General features: G+C 41.3%; 1 protein-coding gene across 6 annotated transcripts in view; it reads left to right on the plus strand.

Annotated features, from left to right (window-relative positions):
• Positions 1-20,749, plus strand: part of SPATS2L (spermatogenesis associated serine rich 2 like) — an 87,811-nt gene that overhangs the window by 22,606 nt on the left and 44,456 nt on the right. For 2 of the 6 annotated variants that reach the window (XM_075934277.2, XM_089779885.1), the window contains 2 exons: positions 7,219-7,277; positions 19,876-19,984. In XM_075934277.2, coding sequence (XP_075790392.2) covers positions 7,239-7,277; positions 19,876-19,984 — 148 coding nt within the window. In that variant the 5' untranslated portion in view covers positions 7,219-7,238. Of the gene's footprint in view, positions 1-7,218; positions 7,278-18,561; positions 18,708-19,875; positions 19,996-20,749 lie in introns of those variants that run through there. The other 4 variants (XM_075934280.2, XM_006117929.5, XM_075934279.2 and 1 more) reach the window with 4 other exon arrangements.

Here is a 20,749-nt window from a genome sequence, read left to right on the forward strand (position 1 = left end):
AAGTTGAAATCGCTTATCTTGCCTTTTGGCGCTATTTGTACAGCAGGAAGTCAAAGGCAGAACACTCTTCCTTCGACTTCCATTTCTCCTCATGAAATGAGGGCTACCAGGAGTCCGATTGAGAAGTTTTCCAGTTCACCATTATTTTGAAATAATGGCTTGCAGTGTGGACATGCTCTTTTATTTCGGGATAAGGTCAGTTATTCCAAAATAACACTGCTGTGTAGACATAGTTATGGTTGGTTAAGGTAAGAAGTAAAACAAGCTTATTTAATCAAAACCAGACATTTTACATGAGTTCAACTATAAGGGATGAAGATAGAATTCCAAACAAACAACAGCAAAGTATGATTTACAATGGCTTAGCCATAACATCTTTATTCCAGGTAGGTTCCTCACCAATCTTTCTTTTCCAGCTTTTAGCCAGGATCTCAACAAGGGTCACAATCCCGATTTTCCTTTTCTCCTCACGCAAAGGATAACTTGAGAGCTTGATCTTCTTCTCTTTACAATCCAGTAAAGCTATGAAATGTATTTTTCTGAAATGCATCCCCCATAAAGTTCCTTTATTCCAGATTTACCATTCTGCCTGGGGTAGATGTCATGCTGTCTTGTCCCCTGGCGGTGACTCTTATGATGTAAATGACCTCTCCCTGCAACTTGTGATACAAAGGAATAGCCACCCCTGATTTGAGATGTCATCCCTTTCCTTTGGAGAAGACCGATTCATCAATTCGTCCAGCATGCCTGGTTTAAATACATTTTAGTTATAATTTCGGCATATCTGCATAATCCCTTGTAGGCTGAACATAAATACATCGCACAAGAATATTAATGATCAGTGAGTCATTTATTTTTCAGTAATTTCTTACATGATGCCTTTTAGCTACAGATTAAAATAATACTGAGTTGGGATACATTGAGATGATCAAAGCAGCTGACACTCTCTGTTAAATACCAAGGAATCCCTTGCTTTCTGGCATATGGTTGCTTTTAGGGTCACAGAGTTTAATACATTTTAATTTCTGTGAATTTACTTCATATCTTTTAATTGATTTCCCTAAATGCCCGGGGGTGGACATGCCCTGGGAGAGGGATTGGATTAGTGACAGGGACATGGGAGGGTTTGACAATTGGACAAGGATTTAGACTAAGAACTCTTGTCATTCAAGATATAAGAGGGGCCTGGGTGCTGGAAAAGAGGCCTTTCTGTGGACTGTGTCACTGGATGGAAGAGGAAGTGTGGTCACAGGTGGGAGGTGACTCAAAGCAGCTTATTTTAGAATCACAAAACTAGAGATGGGAAACCCTGCAGTATTAGATGATTTTGTCTATGCCCCTGCTCATGCAGGATTGTATTTTCAGTTGTAGAGTCTAGTTTTAAATCACTCAAACACTGGGGCATCTACCACATTTCTTTGGAAGATATCCATACGCTGATCATGCTTATTGTCGGAATGTTTTTGTAATTGCTCCGCTAAAACAATCGTATGTGTCTGACAAGGTTCATTCTTTGTAAACTCTTGCAACATATTGATCATAGTTCTTTCCTCCTGTAGGAGAAGTTCCAATTTTTTCTTTTACACTTAGTGCTGGGACTAGACAGTAATTACCAAGTTTTTGCTGCTGAGGTGACATACTGTAGAGGGGCTTCTCATTTACCTAGAATTGCAGGCAGCCTGTGTCACAACTGCCCAATGCGGAAATGTCACACACAGAATGTATGGTGTTTGGTGGCCTTACCCTAGACATGCCCAGTTGAAGTGCTCTATGACTTGGAAAGCCTCAAAACGCATTCCATTTGCACAGTTTCATTAGAAGGTCAGAAGGCACACAGTGCATCATTGTGGCAGAGCACAGAACACTTTAGCCTGAGTCCCTTAAAGACAGAGAGAGGGAACGGTTACAAGAGCAGAACAAACTGTCAGCCAATTGAAGCTGGGTGGAAAAACGGTTTTAATATAATTGGCCATGCTAATGGAATCTCTGCATGAGAGCAAAAGTGGGCTCATCTGGTTTACTAGGATGTCAGCATCTGCAGTAGCTGAGCATTAAGTTTTAGAGAGAAAACCAAACACATTGGCAGCCACTTTTGTTCCTATTGGAACAATACTTGTTTTTTTAAAGTTTCAAAATAAAAACCTTTTAGTTTTCAACAAAAATATTGTAAGTAACAGAAACCCCAAAGCTATAAAACAAAAAGAGAATGAGAATATTGGTGTGTGGACATAGGCCCGTTTAGAAAAATAATTCCAAATTAAATAGCAGATTTGAACAAAAGGGAGTGGTTTTCCTTTTGCATTTTTTGGTATTGGCCAGGGTTTGTTGTATTGTTTTAGCTATAGTATGCATTTTCTTTCATTTCTGTTCAATTCCATTGATAGGCTGAAGAGGTTTCAGAATGTTTTGTCAAAATAATAATAGAGATGTAGCCGTATTGTTCTGGTCTTGCTGAAACAAAAGACAGGACTATGCAGCACTTTAAAGACTAACAAGATGGTTTATTAGGTGATGAGCTTTCGTGGGCCAGACCCACTTCCTCAGATCAATTTGTGATTTGAGGAAGTGGGTCTGGCTCATGAAAGCTCATCACCTAATAAACCATCTTGTTAGTCTTTAAAGTGCTGCATAGTCCTGTCTTTTGTTTGTCAAAATAATGTTCTATAATCTATAAATCTGTACTCCTACTCAAATATCGAATTATGCATGCCATGAAATTTGTTTGTACTGGGATTTATTTTACATGTATACAGGCAGTCCCCGGGTTACATGGATCCGACTTACATCGGATCCCTACTTACAAACGGGGTGAGGCAACCTCGCACTAGCTGCTTCCCCCCAGCAGACCAAGGAGACGCGAAGCTAGCGCCCCCCCCCCAGCAGACCAGGGAGACACGGAGCGGCTTTTCTCCGCAGACACCTCAGCTTGAGAATAAAGGACTGAGGGAAGTGAGGTGTGGGAGATTTGGCTAGTGTTTCCCCTACAATATGTACCAGATCCGACTTACATACAAATTCAACTTAAGAACAAACCTACAGTCCCTATCTTGTACGTAACCCGGGGACTGCCTGTATGTGTATGTGTATGTAATAAAGATAAGTTTCTCTCCTATCTGTCTATTCCTCTCAGAGTTTTATACTGCTGCCCATCACCACAGAATCTGAACTCTTTCCATGTGGTTTTAATCCAAATGGTGTGTGATCTCTGCAGTATATGTTGATACAATTCTTTCAAACATGATTTTTTGATGAATATATTGGCTTTAATCCAAAATACAAGAGAAAAGTTTTCTGTATAATAAGCTTATGAATAATTATCAAACTTGGTAGGTGTCAGGGCTGTTCCCCGCTCTGGCACTCTGAATGCAGAAGGTGAGGGCCCACAAGAGCGCTTAAAAACTTTGCCTCTACAGCCACTGGTTACAAAAACTTCCCCCAGAATCACAACACACAGATTTTGGGGGTTTGCTGCCACCATCAAGTGATTTTTATCCCTAAAAAACCAGGGGTGAACAGTTGTACCCACCCCCAGGGGTATCCCAAGCACTTTTGCTCCAAAAGTCCTTGGGGGGGGAGGGGGGGAAAGGAAAACAAGCTGCTGTCTCTGGTAGCTGATCTCTCAGTCTGAGGCATGCAGATACATACAGAGAGACATATCTTCCAGGACACAAGAATCAAATCATCACCTTAAAAAAGTGATTTTTACTATAAAACAAAAGATAAACTTGATAAAGCATACTTGATTGCTAGATGTTACAGAGCAACTAAGGAAAACAAATTAAAATACAGAGAAAAGTCTCTGGCCACAATGCTAGATGGTAAATGGGGTGAGGAGACATAGATTCACATAGAACAGTTCAAACTAAACCACAAAATAAAGAAAAAATACCCTGAATGCGACTAGATTCACTTATCCGTTTTACTTACTTCCAATCTTCTCTTTATTCAGTCCATTCCCTGAATTCTTTGGAGGCATGGGAGTCCTCCCTGGGTTTAAATCATTCTATGTCTCTCAGCTCCTGGGTTTTTTTCTCACACAAAGAAAGCAGGCAAGGAATCTATATCCAATTCAAATTTCAACACTCTATCTCAGTTGGTTCTCCCGGCCCACTGGCCAAAACCTTTGCTAGCTACCTGAGTTTAAACCCTTAATTAGCTCTCCTGACCATTGCAGTAGGCAAAGTAGAGAATAGGAAATGTCTTACTGTCATCATCAAATGCACATACCCTATTGAGGGCTCTTGTGACAGCTGGAGTGGCTCTTTAGTTATTCATTATTTGTATGATATTCCATAAAATATAAATTAAATCAAAACCACTGTTTTATTTGTTATTGGTAAGTAAATTATTTAGAATGTTAGAAAAAGACATTTTGAAAAGCAACAACACAAGTTATTTTTATTGATTATAAAATAATTTTGACATGGGTTATCCAAAGCCGTGCTGCGATTGTTTGCTTGGGAAGTTTTAGTGATATATATCTTTAAATTCCTCATCGTTGAAGGGGAAAGGTTTTTGTGTATTTCATCCAACATAGCCCCCTGATACAAAAAATAGCTCAGGGCAAAAAGTAAAAGAAATCATACAGAAAGTTCAATACAATTATTTCCCAGCATATTATTGTAATTGTTTTAATGTATTCAGTATTCCAAATGGAGTTGCCCAAGCTCTTTCTAGATGTGTGTCTTCTGCCTGTTCCAGTCATTTCCGTCATACCTCTCAATCCACCGATAGCCTTTAGGATGCTCTCTGGCAGACAGGCCATTCTGAACCTCCCATCATCACTCTAAAACCACTGACTCTTATTCTGAGCTGTTTTCTTCAGTAGGAGATGGAATGTTCAAAATGGTCCAGTAGGAAGAGAAGTCTTATGAGCAGCTGCTGGGCTGTGACTATGTGTTTGGTGGAAGATCGCGGGAGGTGATTTTCTAATGCAAAATAAGGAGGAAGAAAGTGGATTTGCTATGTAGTGCTCTCTGGCTGTTGAAACAAACATCTTTAAGTAGGAGCTGATTAGCTTGTATCCTCCCTCTTTTTGAGCCATTTTATAATGGCTTTACTTTTTTTTACCTTGGCACTCCCAAAAATTTTTCCAGCTAGTTCCTGGTTTTCCCTAACCAACCAAACTCTACCCTAGGCCGGTGGGGGCCATGCAGTCTGGCCAATAGCTGCTCTGTGGCTCTCAGGGGCAGTCAGGAGAGGCATGGGACATGCTTGCTTGTTGCCTTCCCACATGGTCATTCAGGAGTTTCACTGTGCTTTGTGCTTGCTAATCCCGGGGGTTATTCTGGAGTGTAACTGTCCCTGCTATCACAACCCTACCTTTCTGTTTGATGAGAAACAGTCACATTCCAGGCACGTCTCATTTCCGTGGTCCAACCAAACCCTGATCTTGCTTTAAGTTCTGATAAGAGGAAGTTGCATCCCAAATTTGGAGGGCCTAGGTCTTACCATTTGTGATGTCGTGTGGTCCCTGGGGGCAGTGCACGTAGACCATGACTAGCAACTTCACACCTGGCCAGGGGAAGGGATTTAAACAAAGGAAGAAGTGTGGCTACCTGGGGGGATGAGTGTTCTGTGGTTTGGAGAGGGGGCAGTCTTTGCTGGGCAAACATGAAAAGAACAGACTAAGTCGAGTACTGGGGGTTCAGAGGCCCAAGGGGTCTGCCTGCCCCCTTACTCCTATGTCCACATCAAACCCGGGATGTGCTGTATTTCTGAGAAGCAAGTAACCCAACTCCTGCTGCAGACAGTGCTAGGTGGATGGAAACATTTTTCTGTCAGCCTAGTAACCACCTCCCAGGGAAGTGGATTATGATAATGATGGGAGAGCCCTTCCTGTTGCTACAGTGTCTACACTGAAGCACTACAGCACTACGGCAGCCCTGCTGGAGCATTTGAAATGCAGGCAGGGCCAAGGGACGTGTGGGGTTGGAGGGAAATGTGCGAGCCAGCAGGAAGGACTGGGAAATGAATGCAGGGAGACCTCACCCTCCCCTGGAGCTCTGACAGTGTGTGTGTGGGGGGGAGGCTAACTGGCCCACTAGGAGGATTTAAGAATGGGCACTAGCCCTATATAAATTGAGTTTGAGACCCCTGGTTTAAAGCTTTGATTGATGCAAAAGATGGAGATTCAATATCATTCTGCTACCATGTGTGTATATCCACGCTGGCCATTCTTAGGTACTACACAGTAAATGTAAAGAATCAAATGGTCTACAGAATATATTGTAGCACATATTCAGAGCTAATTTGTGTGAGAATTTTGGTTCATGCATAAGTCTTTGCAGGCTCTGCCCTCTATTGCAGGGTTTATCAAATTCAGCTACCAGGGGGAATTCCTGGGCCCCAGCCTCTTAGGTGCGAGTGGGAATGGGGCAAAGCATTGGTGCCTCCCATCAGTCACCAGCAGGTGCTGTCGATGGCTCCTTCTGGAGTCACAAGCTGCGGGAGCAGGTGACAAGTGTGAGTTCCCCATCTTCCCGGGGCAGTGCTACTCAAACTTCAGCTGGGTGGTGAGTGGCAGGCTCTGGCTGCGCAGTGGCGAGCTTTGGCAACCAGCTGCAGGGCTTTGGGCTCCAACCCAGGGATCCCAGGATCACCTTCTGCATGTCACCTCTGGCCCCTGCTGCCTCCTCTGTCCCAACCACGCAATGGGGCATCTTTGGGCTCACCTGCACCCTTCATCTCTCAACCCCCACTGCCAGTTCCAGGGTTCCATCCCCATCGCCTTGGTATTCGCTCTTCCCTACCCACTTCCTCATCCAGGGGTTGATTTGTTGCACGGTTTGCTGGGGCTAAGTCTGTCTGCTATTAAAAGTCATACTAACAAATATAGAAATATCACTTTTCACAGTTGCAGGCTCATTAGCTAGCAGATCTTAAAAACACAAAAAAAGCAAAACATGCAGAGCACCTTATTCGCTTATATTTGTTTAGGTCCAGTAAAAAATAGAGCCAACTGTACATTATTTTCATTATTTAGATGGCAAAAACTCCTGTATAAATAAACGGCAGTTATTTGGACATGTATATGTGCATATTCATTAATTTGTCCTAAAGTTAATTATGTTTTTTGGAAAAAATTGTCAGAGTGGCCACCAGCAAGATTTGGTGGCCACACTCTAAGGCCACCAAAAATTTGTAAGAACCCCTGAGAAATCAGCACTAAACTTGTACATTAATCTCTCTTTTTCTTACTGTTTCTCCTCTTCACAGAGATTCTCATCAGAATAAAGATGGCAGAAATCAGTTCTCCTGCAAATATCAAAGAAAAGGTAGGCTTGAATAATTAGTACAGTGCAAATATTGAGAAATATTTACATACATAATGATCCCTAAGCTGATCCCCAGGCTGACCCTGCACATAGAGTCATAGAATCACAGGGTTGGAAGAGACCTCAGGAGGCCATCAAGTCCAATCATTGTCAAAAGCAGGACCAATCCCAACTAACTCTTTCCAGCCAGGACTTTGTCAAGGGACTTAAAAACCTCTAGGGATGAAGTTTCCACCACCTCCCGGACCTTAGGTAACCCATTCCAGTCTTTCACCACCCTCCTAGTGAAATAGTTGTTCCTAATATCCAACCCTAGACTACCTCCACTGCAACTTGAGCCCACTGCTCCTTATTCTGTCATCTGTCACCACTAAGAACAGCCTCTCTCCATCCTCTTTGGAACCCTCCTTCAGGTAGTTGAAGGCTGCTATCAAATCCCCCCTCACTCTTCTATAGACTAAATAAGCCCAAATCCCTCAGCCTCTCCTCATAGGTCATGTGCTCCAGACTCCTAATAATTTTTGTTGCCCTCTGCTGTACTTTGTCCAATGTTTCGGAAGGTTAGCCAAGTTAGTCTGTAACTAGAAAAACTTAAAAAACAACAAATAATCTAGCAGCACCTTAAAGACTAGCAATACATGTGGATGGTATATGAGCTTTCCTGGGTACAACCCATTTCTTCAGATGAATGGAGCTTTAAAAGTCCAGATCCAAGAATAAATAAGAGAAGGAAGGAGGAAAGGGAGAAAAAAAGTGAATTAGAGTGTTCAAGTTACAGGAAGCTGATAAGAACAGTTTGCACCTTCTCTAAATACCCATTGTTTAGTGGGTTAAGTCATTAGGATGTGGAAGGTAGTGTGCCTGCCAGCCAATGTCTTTATTCATACCTCTGTGATAGGATTCAAAGTTGTAAATGAAGTTAAAATCCAACCCTGCCTTGTGTATTTGGTTTGTGGAATTGACCTGAAAGAACATGATGTCTTTGAGATCCATTAATGATTGCCCGGACAGGTTAAAGTGTTCTCGAACAGGTTTTTGTGTGTTGTATTTTTGGATATCTGATTTGTGTCCATTAATTCTTTCCCATTGCGACTGCCCAGTTCGGCCAATATACATGTCGGAGGGGCATGGCTGGCATATCACATTAGTGGATGCGCAGTTAAATGAGCCTAATATAGTGGCTTATGTGGTTGGGTCCAGTGATGCTTGTGAAGTTGTGTAGACAGAGTTGGCACTGGGTCTGATTGCAGGGGTGGGTTCCTAGGTGATTATGATGGAGGTGTGCTGCATGGTTACTGGAAAGAATTTGTTTGAGGTCAGGGGGTTGTCTGTAGGCAAGGATTGGCCATCAAATGGCAGCAATACCCCTGGGGACCCAGCCAAGAAAAAGAACATTCACTCTTCCTGCCTCTCCGATTTTTCATTGTTTTTTTTCCTCCTCCTCCTCCTATATTATAAGTAATTAAAATAAAGTGAGGTACTTTGATTGTTTTTACAGTCTAACTTTTTTTCACAGACTACTTGAAAATTGCTGATGGTCTCGGTGGACCACTTAATGATCTTTCCAAATGTTGTTTGTGTCATTATTGTAAAGTATTGGATAAGAGCACTTTATAAAAAACATAGTAACTTTTCCTTAGTCCACCTGAATGGAGTTCTTGGAGCACAGTTTGAGAGCTTCTGTTGTAGATGAAAGCTTGTATTTCCATTAAGCTAACATGAAAAATATGTAAAAATAAAATATATAGATGATGCATGAATGGAAAAATAAATGCTAGCTTCCTCTGAAGAAATGTATTCAATTTGAAAAAAAAAATTCAGATTGCTTCCTTTTTACAGTTTTTCTTTACAAAATCATCAATTAAGTCATAAGTAATATTTTGTAAAGAGGCACTTTCAATTGTCAATACTGTCGGCAGAGGCATGTAGATTAGACAGATAGGCAAAGGCAAATGAAGCCGCAATTTAAATGATCGCGACTTCATTTACATTTACATGGCTGCCGCGCTGAGCGACAAACAGCTGATCAGCTGTTTGTCAGCTCAGCGCGGCAGCCATGTAAATGTAAATGAAGCCGAGATCATTTAAATCGCGGCTTCATTTGCCTTTGCTGAACAAACAAATCTACATGCCTCTGCCGACAGAGGCATGTAGTTTAGACGTACCCTTACAGTCCGCTCTTTTAGCTTCATGTAGCATAGATGCTTTAATTGACATTTTTTTCTCCTCCCCCCCTTCCTCTTTTTCTGCTTTATATTTATTCCTCTGTGCGTCTTGCTCCATATTTGTCATCTGAAAAAGTGGGTTGTGCCCACGAAAGCTCATGACACTATATATATTTTTGCTAGTCTCTAAGATGCTATAGGACCACTTTCATCTTTTGTTTTTTGTGTCAATGAAGACATTCAGTTACAGTATTGGGCTTTGGATCAGGTTTTGTGTTTAAGGCTGCTACTGAATCAGGTATTTAAAAGGTGTATATATAGATTTCCATTCTTAAAGTGACCCAATTTTACTGAGACACTCCCCTTGTTTTCATCTGAGATAATCCAATGTTTAATTCGATCATCCATATGTTTGGTTTTATTATAAATTCAAAATATTTGTTCAAGACCTATTGCTGTATGAGGTTTTTTGAATGAAGAAAAATGTCAAATGAGTATGGACATTAACAAAGCTTTTCTTTTTCTTGCTATTTCAAAGTAGCTCCTTACCAGGGCCATTCAAAGTAATTTCTTCCCAGTGCTATCGAGATAGTGCGGCCACGTTAGGGAAGCCTGCCTCCGACTAATTTTGAGGCTTCCCTGTAGTGTGGATGCTCTATTTTGTAATAAGCTATTTCGGAATATATCTTCTGGAATAGCTTATTCCTAAATAAGCGTGCAGTGTAGACGTACACTTAGAGTGAATGTTAACCACACTTGCATGGTCTTTCATGATAAACACATTCATATACTTAAACTATTGGAAAAAGTCCTGAGCGCTGTGAAATGTGTACATGTTACTTTAGGATCAGATGCTAGTGCAGCAGTCCCTACATATTTATTTTTTAAGTTGACTTTTGTAAGAGTAACATCACCTTAAAAATGATTGCCATAAAAGTGTCATCTTGTCACTGGCATGCATTCAATAAATATGAAAGACAGATGCCTCTGTACTCATATTTTTAGAATCAGTTCAGGTCACGTCTAAAAGAATCTATTGCGTTTAATTTTCAATGTAAAAAAAATCATTCCTCATTCTGTTGCAATGAACCCATATACTTACCTGTCTTCTTCCCAAAACCCCACAAGGACCACAGGGAGATCGCACTACACACCTTAGATGTCCACAGGGCCGTTGCCTTTTACTTCAATGCACGAAACTCTTCTGCAGAACTCCATGGCTCTTCATCTCAGCTATAGAGAGACCACGAGGGTTACCCATTTCAAAACAAAGATTCTCTAAATGGATTTCAGGCTGTATACACCTAGGCTATACGATATTTCAGAAGGACCCTCCCCATCCAACATATGGGCTCACTCAACATGAGTGATGACAGCATCAGTGGCATTTCCTCAGGGTGTACCAACAGAGAAAATCTACTAGGCTGCCACATGGGCCTTGGCACACACTTTCATGCAGCATTATGCCATTTAGACCTTTGCAGACTCTGATACACATATTGGCCGAACAATACTCTTGGTCACTAAGAACATAGGAACAGCCATACTGGGTCAGACCAAAGGTCCATCTAGCCCAGTATCTATCTACTGACAGTGGCCAATGCCAGATGCCCCAGAGGGAGTGAACACAACAGGGAATCCTCACGTGATCCAGCACCTGTCATTCATTTCCAGACAGAGGCGAGGGACACCATTCCTACCCATCTTGGCTAATAGCCATTGATGGACCTAATGTCCATGAACTTATCTAGCTCATTTTTGAACCCTGTTAAAGTCCTAGTTTTCACAATCTCTTCTGGCAATATCCTCTGACTAACATCCTCCAAAGTGCATACCACTGAAAACAACCACTGCCTCGTAATCACCTAAACACTCACAGGGACACTCCTCGAAGAAGAAGGGAAGGTTACTCACCTAGTGCAGTGACCGCAGTTCTTCGAGATGGTTGTATCAGTAGGTGCTCTATGACCCACCCTTCCTCTCCTCTGCTTTGGACTCATCTACATCCGAGTCAGAGAAGGAACTGTAGAGACAGTTGGCTGCGTATGCGAGAGAGCCATTTCAAATGTTGCACACTAGTTTTGCATGTGGAACACCAACCACGGGGACCGCTACTTAAAGTCGCTGATTAGAGGCACAGCAGCACTCAACCACCTAAGGTGAAGCACCCATAGGGACAAACATCTCAAAGAACTCCAGTTATTGCATCAGGTGACTAACCTTCCCTTCCTTCATGGAGCACCAATAACTTGATCCCTAATCCTGCAAAACATGCATGTGCGGCAGACTCATTGACTTAAGTACATCTAAAGTTAAATACATGCTTAAAGCCCCAAGTCAGCAAAGCACATACACACACTTAACTCTGAGCATGTGCTTTCTAAAGAGAAAGGAGCGAGGCTGTTTTCTGTAGTTGCAGAAATGATCTCAAAAAGTAGCAGTGGGGGAGGTCTAGGTTGGATATTAGGAAAAATTAATTCACTAAGAGGGTGAGGAAGCACTGGAATGGGTTACCTAGGGGGGCAGAGAAATCTTTAGCCCTAGAGATTTTTAAGCCCTGGCTTAAATGGTCCAGCGGGGGATAGACTTGATGACCTCTTCAGGTTTCTTGCAACCCTATGATTCTATGTGCTTAAGTCTATTCAACAAAGCATTTAAACCAATAGAATTTAAACACTTGCTTGCAGTTAAGCATGTGCTTAAGTGCTTTACTGAATCAGATTCTTATATTGGACCTTGGATGGATGCAGGGGCTATCTATGTACAGTCACCTATAGGAGTCTGGGGGGTTATATTTTAAGTTTTTGATTGCTCTTAGGAGAATGGTTTAAACTGAAACATAGAGTAGTTAGTCCTTGCAGCATGAGAGCAAACTCAGACTTATACAAACCAGAGTGGAAAACTCTCACCCCCAAATGTACAAATGTAGTTATAGTCAGCAAGAGTATCCCAGTCTATCTCATCTGTCAAGGTGGAATATATTAACATGTTAATGTTCAGACAGCTTGTTAGATAACCTCTTAATGCTATAGAATGCCTTTCTTGCAACTAGATGATGACAGAATCATTCAAAAATATTTAACATCCTTACATCTAGATCAGATAAACATAGTTGATTGCGCAATTAAAGACTGTAGTATAGTCCATAAGCCACAGTGTCAAATTAAGATGGCAGGGACAACTATGAATTTGGCATTTCCCAAATTATGAGCACAGTGATTCACTTTGTTCTTGTAGTGCAGTGGCTTTATTTATGTTAATTAAAGACCATTAAAAGAAGACAGTGATTAATTGTTTTCCATGTTCATCAAAGAGAGGGCAAGTAATAATGGGTTTAAACTATCGCAAGAAAGATTTAGGTTTGATGCTAAGAAAAATGTTCTAATCATAAGGATAGTTAAGGACTGAAAAAGGCTTCCAGGAAAGGTTGTGGAATTCACATCACTGTAGTTTTTATGAACAGGTTAGAGAAATACCTGTCAGAAATCGTATAGAGTTACATGGTCGTGTATGAGCACAAGTGTCCATTCCAAGGTCTACATTTCTATGATTTGACTTTCTGTTAGTTTGTCTTGAATTTTTTTGTATCTTATGGTCAGGTTTTGTTCAATAGGAAAATATTCTGAGTTCTCTCACATAAAACAAGGAAATACCAGTACAGTAATTCCTCATTTAACACTATAGATATGTTTCAGAAAATGATCGTATTAAGTGAAAACGTGTTATGTGGGGTCAATTTTCCCATTGAAAATAATGGAAAGGGTGGGGGTTGCGTTTCAAGCAGTGGTATCTGTTGGGACCAGGACATAAGGTTGTGTGAGAAAGGGGACTGGGTTACAGCAGGGAGGGGAGGTGTTTGGCTCTGGAGAAGGGAAGGGGAGAAGAGGGGAGGGGATTGGGTTGGGAGTATGCCCCTGTGATGGGTCTGCCGGGACCCGCACTGTGAGAGGGACTCGGGGGGGTACGGCGTGGCAAGCAGCGAACCCTCCGCCGCTTTGCAGGTAAGTGGGGAAAGCCCCGCACAGCCGCTGGCCTGAAAGCGGGGGCATAGGAGAGGGGCCAGGGCATCCAGCAAGGGAGAGTCAGCGGGGAACGGCGCATTGAGCGGTGAACCCTCTGCCGCTTTGCAGGGAGGCGGGGGAAGCCCCATGCAGCCGCTGGCAATGGGCCGGCTGGGGAAATGGGACGGTCATGTAATTTAAAAAACGTTCCCTAAAAAAAAAAAAGCGTGCTATCGCGAAAACATGTTAAGCGGGCATGTGTTAAATGAGGAATTACTGTATTAATAGAGAATAACTATACATGTTTGCTTTTGCAGACTCTCGGGTATTAATGCTATTTCAGTGCTTATGAAAAAAACGATTTCCAACTTGTGCTAGTTTTTATCCTGTGTTTCAGTGACAACTGTAGAAAAATTTACTATTTATTGATGTGAAATCATATAAAATATTAAATTATTTCAACCATTAATGTCCCTTGCTAGATGTGTATGTCATCTAGGGAGATCCCAGCTCCAGGCAAGAAAGGGTTATGTTTTGATTTGAAACCCTTGATTTCATCCAGTTTACTATAATCCAAGGAGAACGTGGTCACGCATGAGTCTCATCTGCTTGCTGACAGAAAGCAGATTCTAAAAACAGCAACTAAATTATGGTATTTCAGTGATTCAAAGGTATTGGCCTGCAAAGAGCATTTCTTTTCTCCCTTCCCCCCAATTTTTTTCACACATCACTGTCTTCATAATGGTATTAATGTTGCAGCAGCTGATTCAAACCATACCCAGATGAGTGTGATTCTTAAATCACTTTGAGCAACTCAGTGTGACAAGTGTAACCAAACATCATTATTATGCACAAAATCCATTAAAAACAATGTAGATGTGGTGTTGTGATGCCAAGCATTTAAAAGTTAGGAAATGCGAGATTTATGGCTGTCTGTGCAACTCTGGTGCTTCCCTGCTGTGTGTTGTAGAGTATAGGGGTTCTATGGGACAAAAGCAAGTGATCACGGAATTTAAAGACTAGCATAATACATATGCAAATGGAGGCCAAATTAAGATGTCATGAGGCAACTGTAAATTTGGCATTTCCTAACTTTACAGGTGCATTGTTTTGCAACCTGAATAATGTTCTTGCAGCATAGTTGTTTTGTATCTAATTTCCTAGGTTTTTAAAAGAAGAAAAAGATGAACTCAGATTTAGCAAGTATAACTGGAAAAGCCCATTATTGATCACTGTACCCTGAAGTGTCCGCATAGATTTCAGCGCTTACTAACTGCATTAGTTGACAGCAGGAAAAAGCATGAGGAGTAACGGTAGTTCGGAATAGGAAGCCTAGTCCGAAGTACCTAGTTCGTGCCGCGTGTAGCTGCGCAGCACGGAGTCCAAACTAGCGGACATTTAAAAATGGCGGCGCCCGGCAAGATGCAAATGAAGCCCGGGAAATTCAAATCCCAGGCTTCATTTGCAACTCCGGTTGACTACATTACCACCCTAGTTCGAACTAGGGTAGTAGTGTAGACATACCCTAAGATGCGGAAAAATGGCACATCCAACATGACTTCTTATATTGTACTCATTAGTACAGAAGAATAGACTAATAAACAGGTAGACTATTTTTTGTCAAGTTGATATATGGATCACTCTATACAACAACACCAGATAGGTGGAGAATAGAACCACTTCACAGGAAAAGAGTGAGAGAAAAGAAAATGTAGAACTAGATTTAAGGGAGAAGAGCAGCCTAAGCCCCACGAAGCTGGGAAGCCCTGAGGCTATGTCTAGACTACAGGCTTCTTTAAGAAGAAACTTTTCCGGAAAAGATTTTCTGGAAAAACTTCTTCCAGAAGAGAGCATCCAGACTGCCAAAGCGCATCAAAAAAGTGATCTGCTTTTTCAAAAGATAGCATCCATTCATTGTGGATACTAACTCGCATTTACGCTGTGATTACTATGGATGGCGTGGACACTGAGGCACCTATGCTTTTTCCTCTTTCCTCTTTCCTCTTCTTTCCAAAGAACTTCCTCTTCCCCATCCACACACGCCTTTTTCCAAAAGAGCCCTTTCAGAAAAAAAGGCTTCTTCCCCGTAGAACGAGGATTACCAATGTCGGAAAAACCCCTTTGTTCTTTCAATTTTCTTTTGAAAGAACATGATTGCAGTGTGGACGTAACTCAAGTTTTTTCAGAAAAACAGCTGTTTTTCCGAAAAAAACCTCTGTAGTGTAGACATACCCTTAGATCCTGGAAGGAAGTTATTAGGACTTGAGAACCAGAAGCTTTAGGGAAGGAGGAAGACAGGGACAGGGACCTAACATAGTGAATGCTAGTGGTAACGGAGTACGTTTAGAAGATAAAATAAAAAAAGAACAAGTAAAAAATCACTTAGAAAAGTTAGATGCCTGCAAGTCACCAGGACCTGATGAAATGCATGCTAGAATACTCAAGGAGCTGATAGAGGAGGTATCTGAGTCTCTAGCTATCATCTTTGGAAAATTATGGGAGACAGTAGAGATTACAGAAGACTGGAAAAGGGCAAATATAGTGCCCATCTATAAAAAGGGAGATAAGAACAACCCAGGAAACTACACACCAGTCAGTTTAACCTCTGTGCCAGGAAAGATAATGGAGCAAGTAATTAAGGAAATCATCTGCAAACACTTAGAAGGTGGTAGGGAACAGCCAGCATGGATTTGTAAAGAACAAATCATGTCAAACCAATCTGATAGCTTTCTTTGATAGGATAATGAGTCTTGTGGATAAGGGAGAAGTGATGGACATGGTATACCTAGACTTTAGTAAGGCATTCGATACAATCTCGCATGATATTCTTATCAATAAACTAGGCAAATACAACGTAGATGGGGCTTCTATAAGGTGGGTGCATAACTGTCTGGATAACCGTACTCAGAGAGTAGTTATTAATGGTTCACAATCCTCCTGGAAAGGTATAACAAGTGGGGTTCCACAGGGGTCTGTTTTGGGACTGGCTCTGTTCAATATCTTCAACAATGATTTAGATATTGGCATTGAAAGAACGCTTATTAAGTTTGCAGATGATACCAAGTTGGGAGGGGTTGCAACTGCTTTGGAGGATAGGGTTATAATTCAAAATGATCTGGACAAATTGGACAAATGGTCTTAGGTAAACAGGATGAAGTTTAATAAAGACAAATGCAAAGTGCTCCACTTAGGAAGGAACAATCAGTTTCACACATACAGAATGGGAAGCGACTGTCTAGAAAGGAGTATGGCAGAAAGGTATTTAGGGGTTCTAGTGAACCACAAGCTAAATATGAGTCAACAGTGTGATGCTGTTGCAAAAAAAGCAAACATGATTCTGGGATACATTAACAGGAGTGTTGTGAGCAAGATACGAGAAGTCATTCTTCCGCTTTACTCTGCGCTGGTTAGGCCTCAGTTGGAGTTGTGTGTCCAGTTCTGGGCTCCGCATTTCAAGAAAGTAGTGGAGAAATTGGAGAGGGACCAGAGAAGAGCAACAAGAATGATTAAAGGTCTAGAGAACATGACCTATGAAGGAAGGCTGAAAGAATTGGGTTTGTTTAGTTTGGAAAAGAGAAGATTGAGGGGGAACATGATAGCAATGTTCAGGTATCTAAAAGGGTGTCATAAGGAGGAGGGAGAAAACTTGTTCTCCTTGGCCTCTGAGGATAGAACAAGCAGCAATGGGCTTAAACTGCAGCAAGGGAGGTTTAAGTTGGACGTTAGGAAAAAAGTTCCTACCTGTCAGGGTGGTTAAACACTGGAATAAATTGCCCAGGGAGGTTGCATAATCTCCATCACTAGAGATATTTAAGAGCAGGTTTGATAGACATCTGTCAGGGATGATCTAGATGATGTTTAGTCCTGTCATGAGGGCAGGGGACTGGACTTGATCTCTCAAGGTCCTTTCCAGTTCTAGTGTTCTATGATTCTTCTACAAAGGAATTTCAAAAACCAGCTACAGATAGAAACTGCAGAACTGTCCTTCATGTGCAGATTTGACACTGTCATGGCCTGAAGAGTGACATGAACTAGATGTGCCATTATATTCAACAACCAATTGACAGCAAAAGCTAAGACAAGGGAAGAAAATTAGGCAAGTGGGCCTACAAGTTGTACATGATGTGAAGATCTGTGGACTGAGATCAAATTATGGGGGCATTCCTTGCCCTTAAAATGTGATTTCTGTGAGTCAAGGATGGAAGGATCCAGAAAGAGGATCCTACAAGATTACCCTGGAATAAACAGGAATTTAGAGAATCAGTTGTCTCCTATAACACCTGGTGGGTGTGAAGAAATAAAATGTTCTTGTGTAGGTGGAGGAATATGACAGAGTACTGAGGCCCAACAGTTGGGATTGTCACTCTCTTGGTGTGTCATTCATAATCCTAGAATATCTGTTGTCAGCATGCAATGACGGAAACAGCTACTAGCATGGTTGAGAGTGGGCAGAATATCACTAACTTGAATCATTACTGAGCCCTGGAAGAACTCAATGAAATGATGAAGTCTGAAGGTTCTGTGGCAGTTGAAATATGACAGTTGATCAGAGAAGGTGGGAAGCTACATGTGGTAATAGAAATCGTGGTGCCTCCAGCCAGAGGGCAGCACTATACACATACCATGGGGAACATGTACAAACAGCATCATTGTTCATGACAACACAGTCAGCTCTCAGTTTTGGGCTTTTTCCACACACATGACTTTACCAATTAAACCCAGGCAATAGCATGCGCTTTCAGTTACTAGTTCAAAAATAAAGTGTAAACAAATCTAAGATTCATTTTCTGAGAGAGCAGGCTAGTAATGAGTACCAGCTAATGCTTACAGTGCAGTAATGCAATAATCAATGCATGCAGGATTTCTCAATAAAATTGCTCAGAAAACTGATTGGGAAAATGAGGGGTTTTTTGTTTTGTTTTGGGGTTTTTTTTGTTTGTTTTTGTTTTTGTGGGGTTTTTGTTTTAACTGATCCCTCTCTTTCTGAAAGTGCTGCCAGTAGTCTGTGTTCATTTGTTTTTCTAACTGAGTTTTTATACTTAAATACCCAATAAAGCTTGAGTATCATAAACAAGAGACATATGCAATATATTTGACATAATTTTTATGTACTTTCAGCTATGTTGTTTGGGAATAAGAAATTAAAACAAGATGGTTTCCAATGGAACTATTGTATTCAAAACCCAATAGAAGAGATCCTTAGTGTAAATTGACCCTGAAATCAATGGAGCAACACCAGTTTACATAGATCGAGCGTCCCTAGTGTAAGTCTATTGCCTTCAGTAGAATGCAGCAGGGATGTATTTGACCCCCCCCCCCCATGACAGTGTTTCAAATACCAATAGTAAGATATATAATACTAAAAGTGTTCAAATCTTTGCTCTCAAGACTGCATTTATTATAAGTGAACCCATTCTCTTGTTTTAAAATATGCCTTTTTTATTAATTAGTTTACTTCACAACCATTCAAGGATCCCAGTGCACATTATAAATATGATTTAACAGAGCTTTGCCACTTCCCTATGCAAGGCAGGTCTATATTTGAAACCCATTTTATAAATGGTAAACTACAGGCAGAGAAAATATGAAATGGTCAAAGTTACACAGTGTCAGTCCAGTTCTTTATTACAAAGTTTTGTTGACATAGCTATGCTACAACTGTGAAAAAACAACAGCCCCATGCAGCAAAGCTATGTTAGGAAAACCCCTTCTGTCAGGATAGCTAACATGATTTAGAAAGGTGGTACTTCAACATTGGCAGAAAGTTTTCTGCTGCTGGCATGCACCAAGTCTATAGGGAACTCTGCAGGCGCAACAGTACTGGAATAGCTATACCAGCAAAACATTTATAACGTAGACAAGGCTTCTGAGTGGAATGCCTAGGAATAGAAACCATGGGCCTTATTTTGTCAATGGAGTTTCTCCAGGTTTACATCAGAAGTAACTGACAACAGGATTAGTCCCTGAGGGTACATCTACACTGCATCCCTAGTTCGGACTAGGGATGCAAATGGAGACGACCGAAGTAGTTAATGAAGCGGGGATTTAAATATCCTGCACTTCATTAACATGATCTTGCCGGCGCGCTACTTCGAATCACAGCTGATTCGAACGAGGAAGTACACGCCGGGACACGTTAGTTCGGACTAAAGCCCTAAGTCCGAACTAACATAACACCTCCTTTTTTGGGGAGTCCGAACTAGGGATGCAGTGTAGACGTACCCTGAGAGTCTTGACTACCTGTTCTAATGACTAGAAGAAATTGCTTGTGTTAATTACATGCAGTGGATCAGAAGATATATAGTATTACTTTGTACAAATAGCCCTATCTTAAAACTGCCAGCAATTCAGATATATGTGCATTTTTTCTCAATGACTTTACTCCATCTAATAGAATGCTAAAACTGAATATTTTCATCTTTTTATTCCCAGATCAATGCAGTTCGATCTATTGTTCCTAACAAAAGCAATAATGAAATAGTTCTGGTGTTACAGCAGTTTGATAACAATGTAGACAAAGCAGTTCAAGCTTTTATGGATGGTGAGTATATTGTACGTGTCTCACTAGATCATGAGGAATTAACACTAAATATGTTTTAGCCACCGAAAATGTGGACCATAATTTTGTTGAAATGTCAAGAACCACGACTGTTTGTCTGTACATTTTTTGTTAATTCTTAGTCATTTTCCTTTCCACTCCAGCAGTGATGTCAGCCTGAGTGGCCTAATTATTTATTTTCCCCTGTCTTTGCACTTTCTGCCAGATCATTCTTTATGGCTACGTCTACATTGGCATCCCTTTCCGGAAAAGGGATGCTAATGAGACACTTTGGAATTGCAAATCCGCGGGGGATTTAAATATAGTCCTTGAAAGTAGGAATAAGAAATCCTCCGGAAAAGGGCTTATTTTCCGGAGAATCGCGTCTAGACTGGCGCTTTTCTCCGGCTTATCCCCAAGCCGGAAAAAAGCGGCAGCCATGTAAATGCAAATGCCGCGGGGGATATTTAAATCCCCCGCAGATTTGCAATTCCGAAGTGTCTCATTAGCATCCCTTTTCCGGAAAGGGATGCCAATGTAGACCCAGCCTATGTGTGGGGCTTCCTCCTCAAACTGTTTTGTAAATTCACTTCCCTCCCTCTTTTAAATCCCTCTTCAAAATCCACTTCCACTTTGATGCTTACAGGAAATTGACACCCAATAGCAGCTAGGATGAAGGCCAGTGGGGATTGTTGGTAATTGTTTCCTTATTAGGGTTGCCAGATGGCTTAACCAAAAATACCGAACACCTCCTCCCCCCACCCAAAA

This window comes from Pelodiscus sinensis, chromosome 7, assembly GCF_052426305.1.
Source record: "Pelodiscus sinensis isolate ZL-2025 chromosome 7, ASM5242630v1, whole genome shotgun sequence".
NCBI classification, from domain to species: domain Eukaryota; kingdom Metazoa; phylum Chordata; order Testudines; family Trionychidae; genus Pelodiscus; species Pelodiscus sinensis.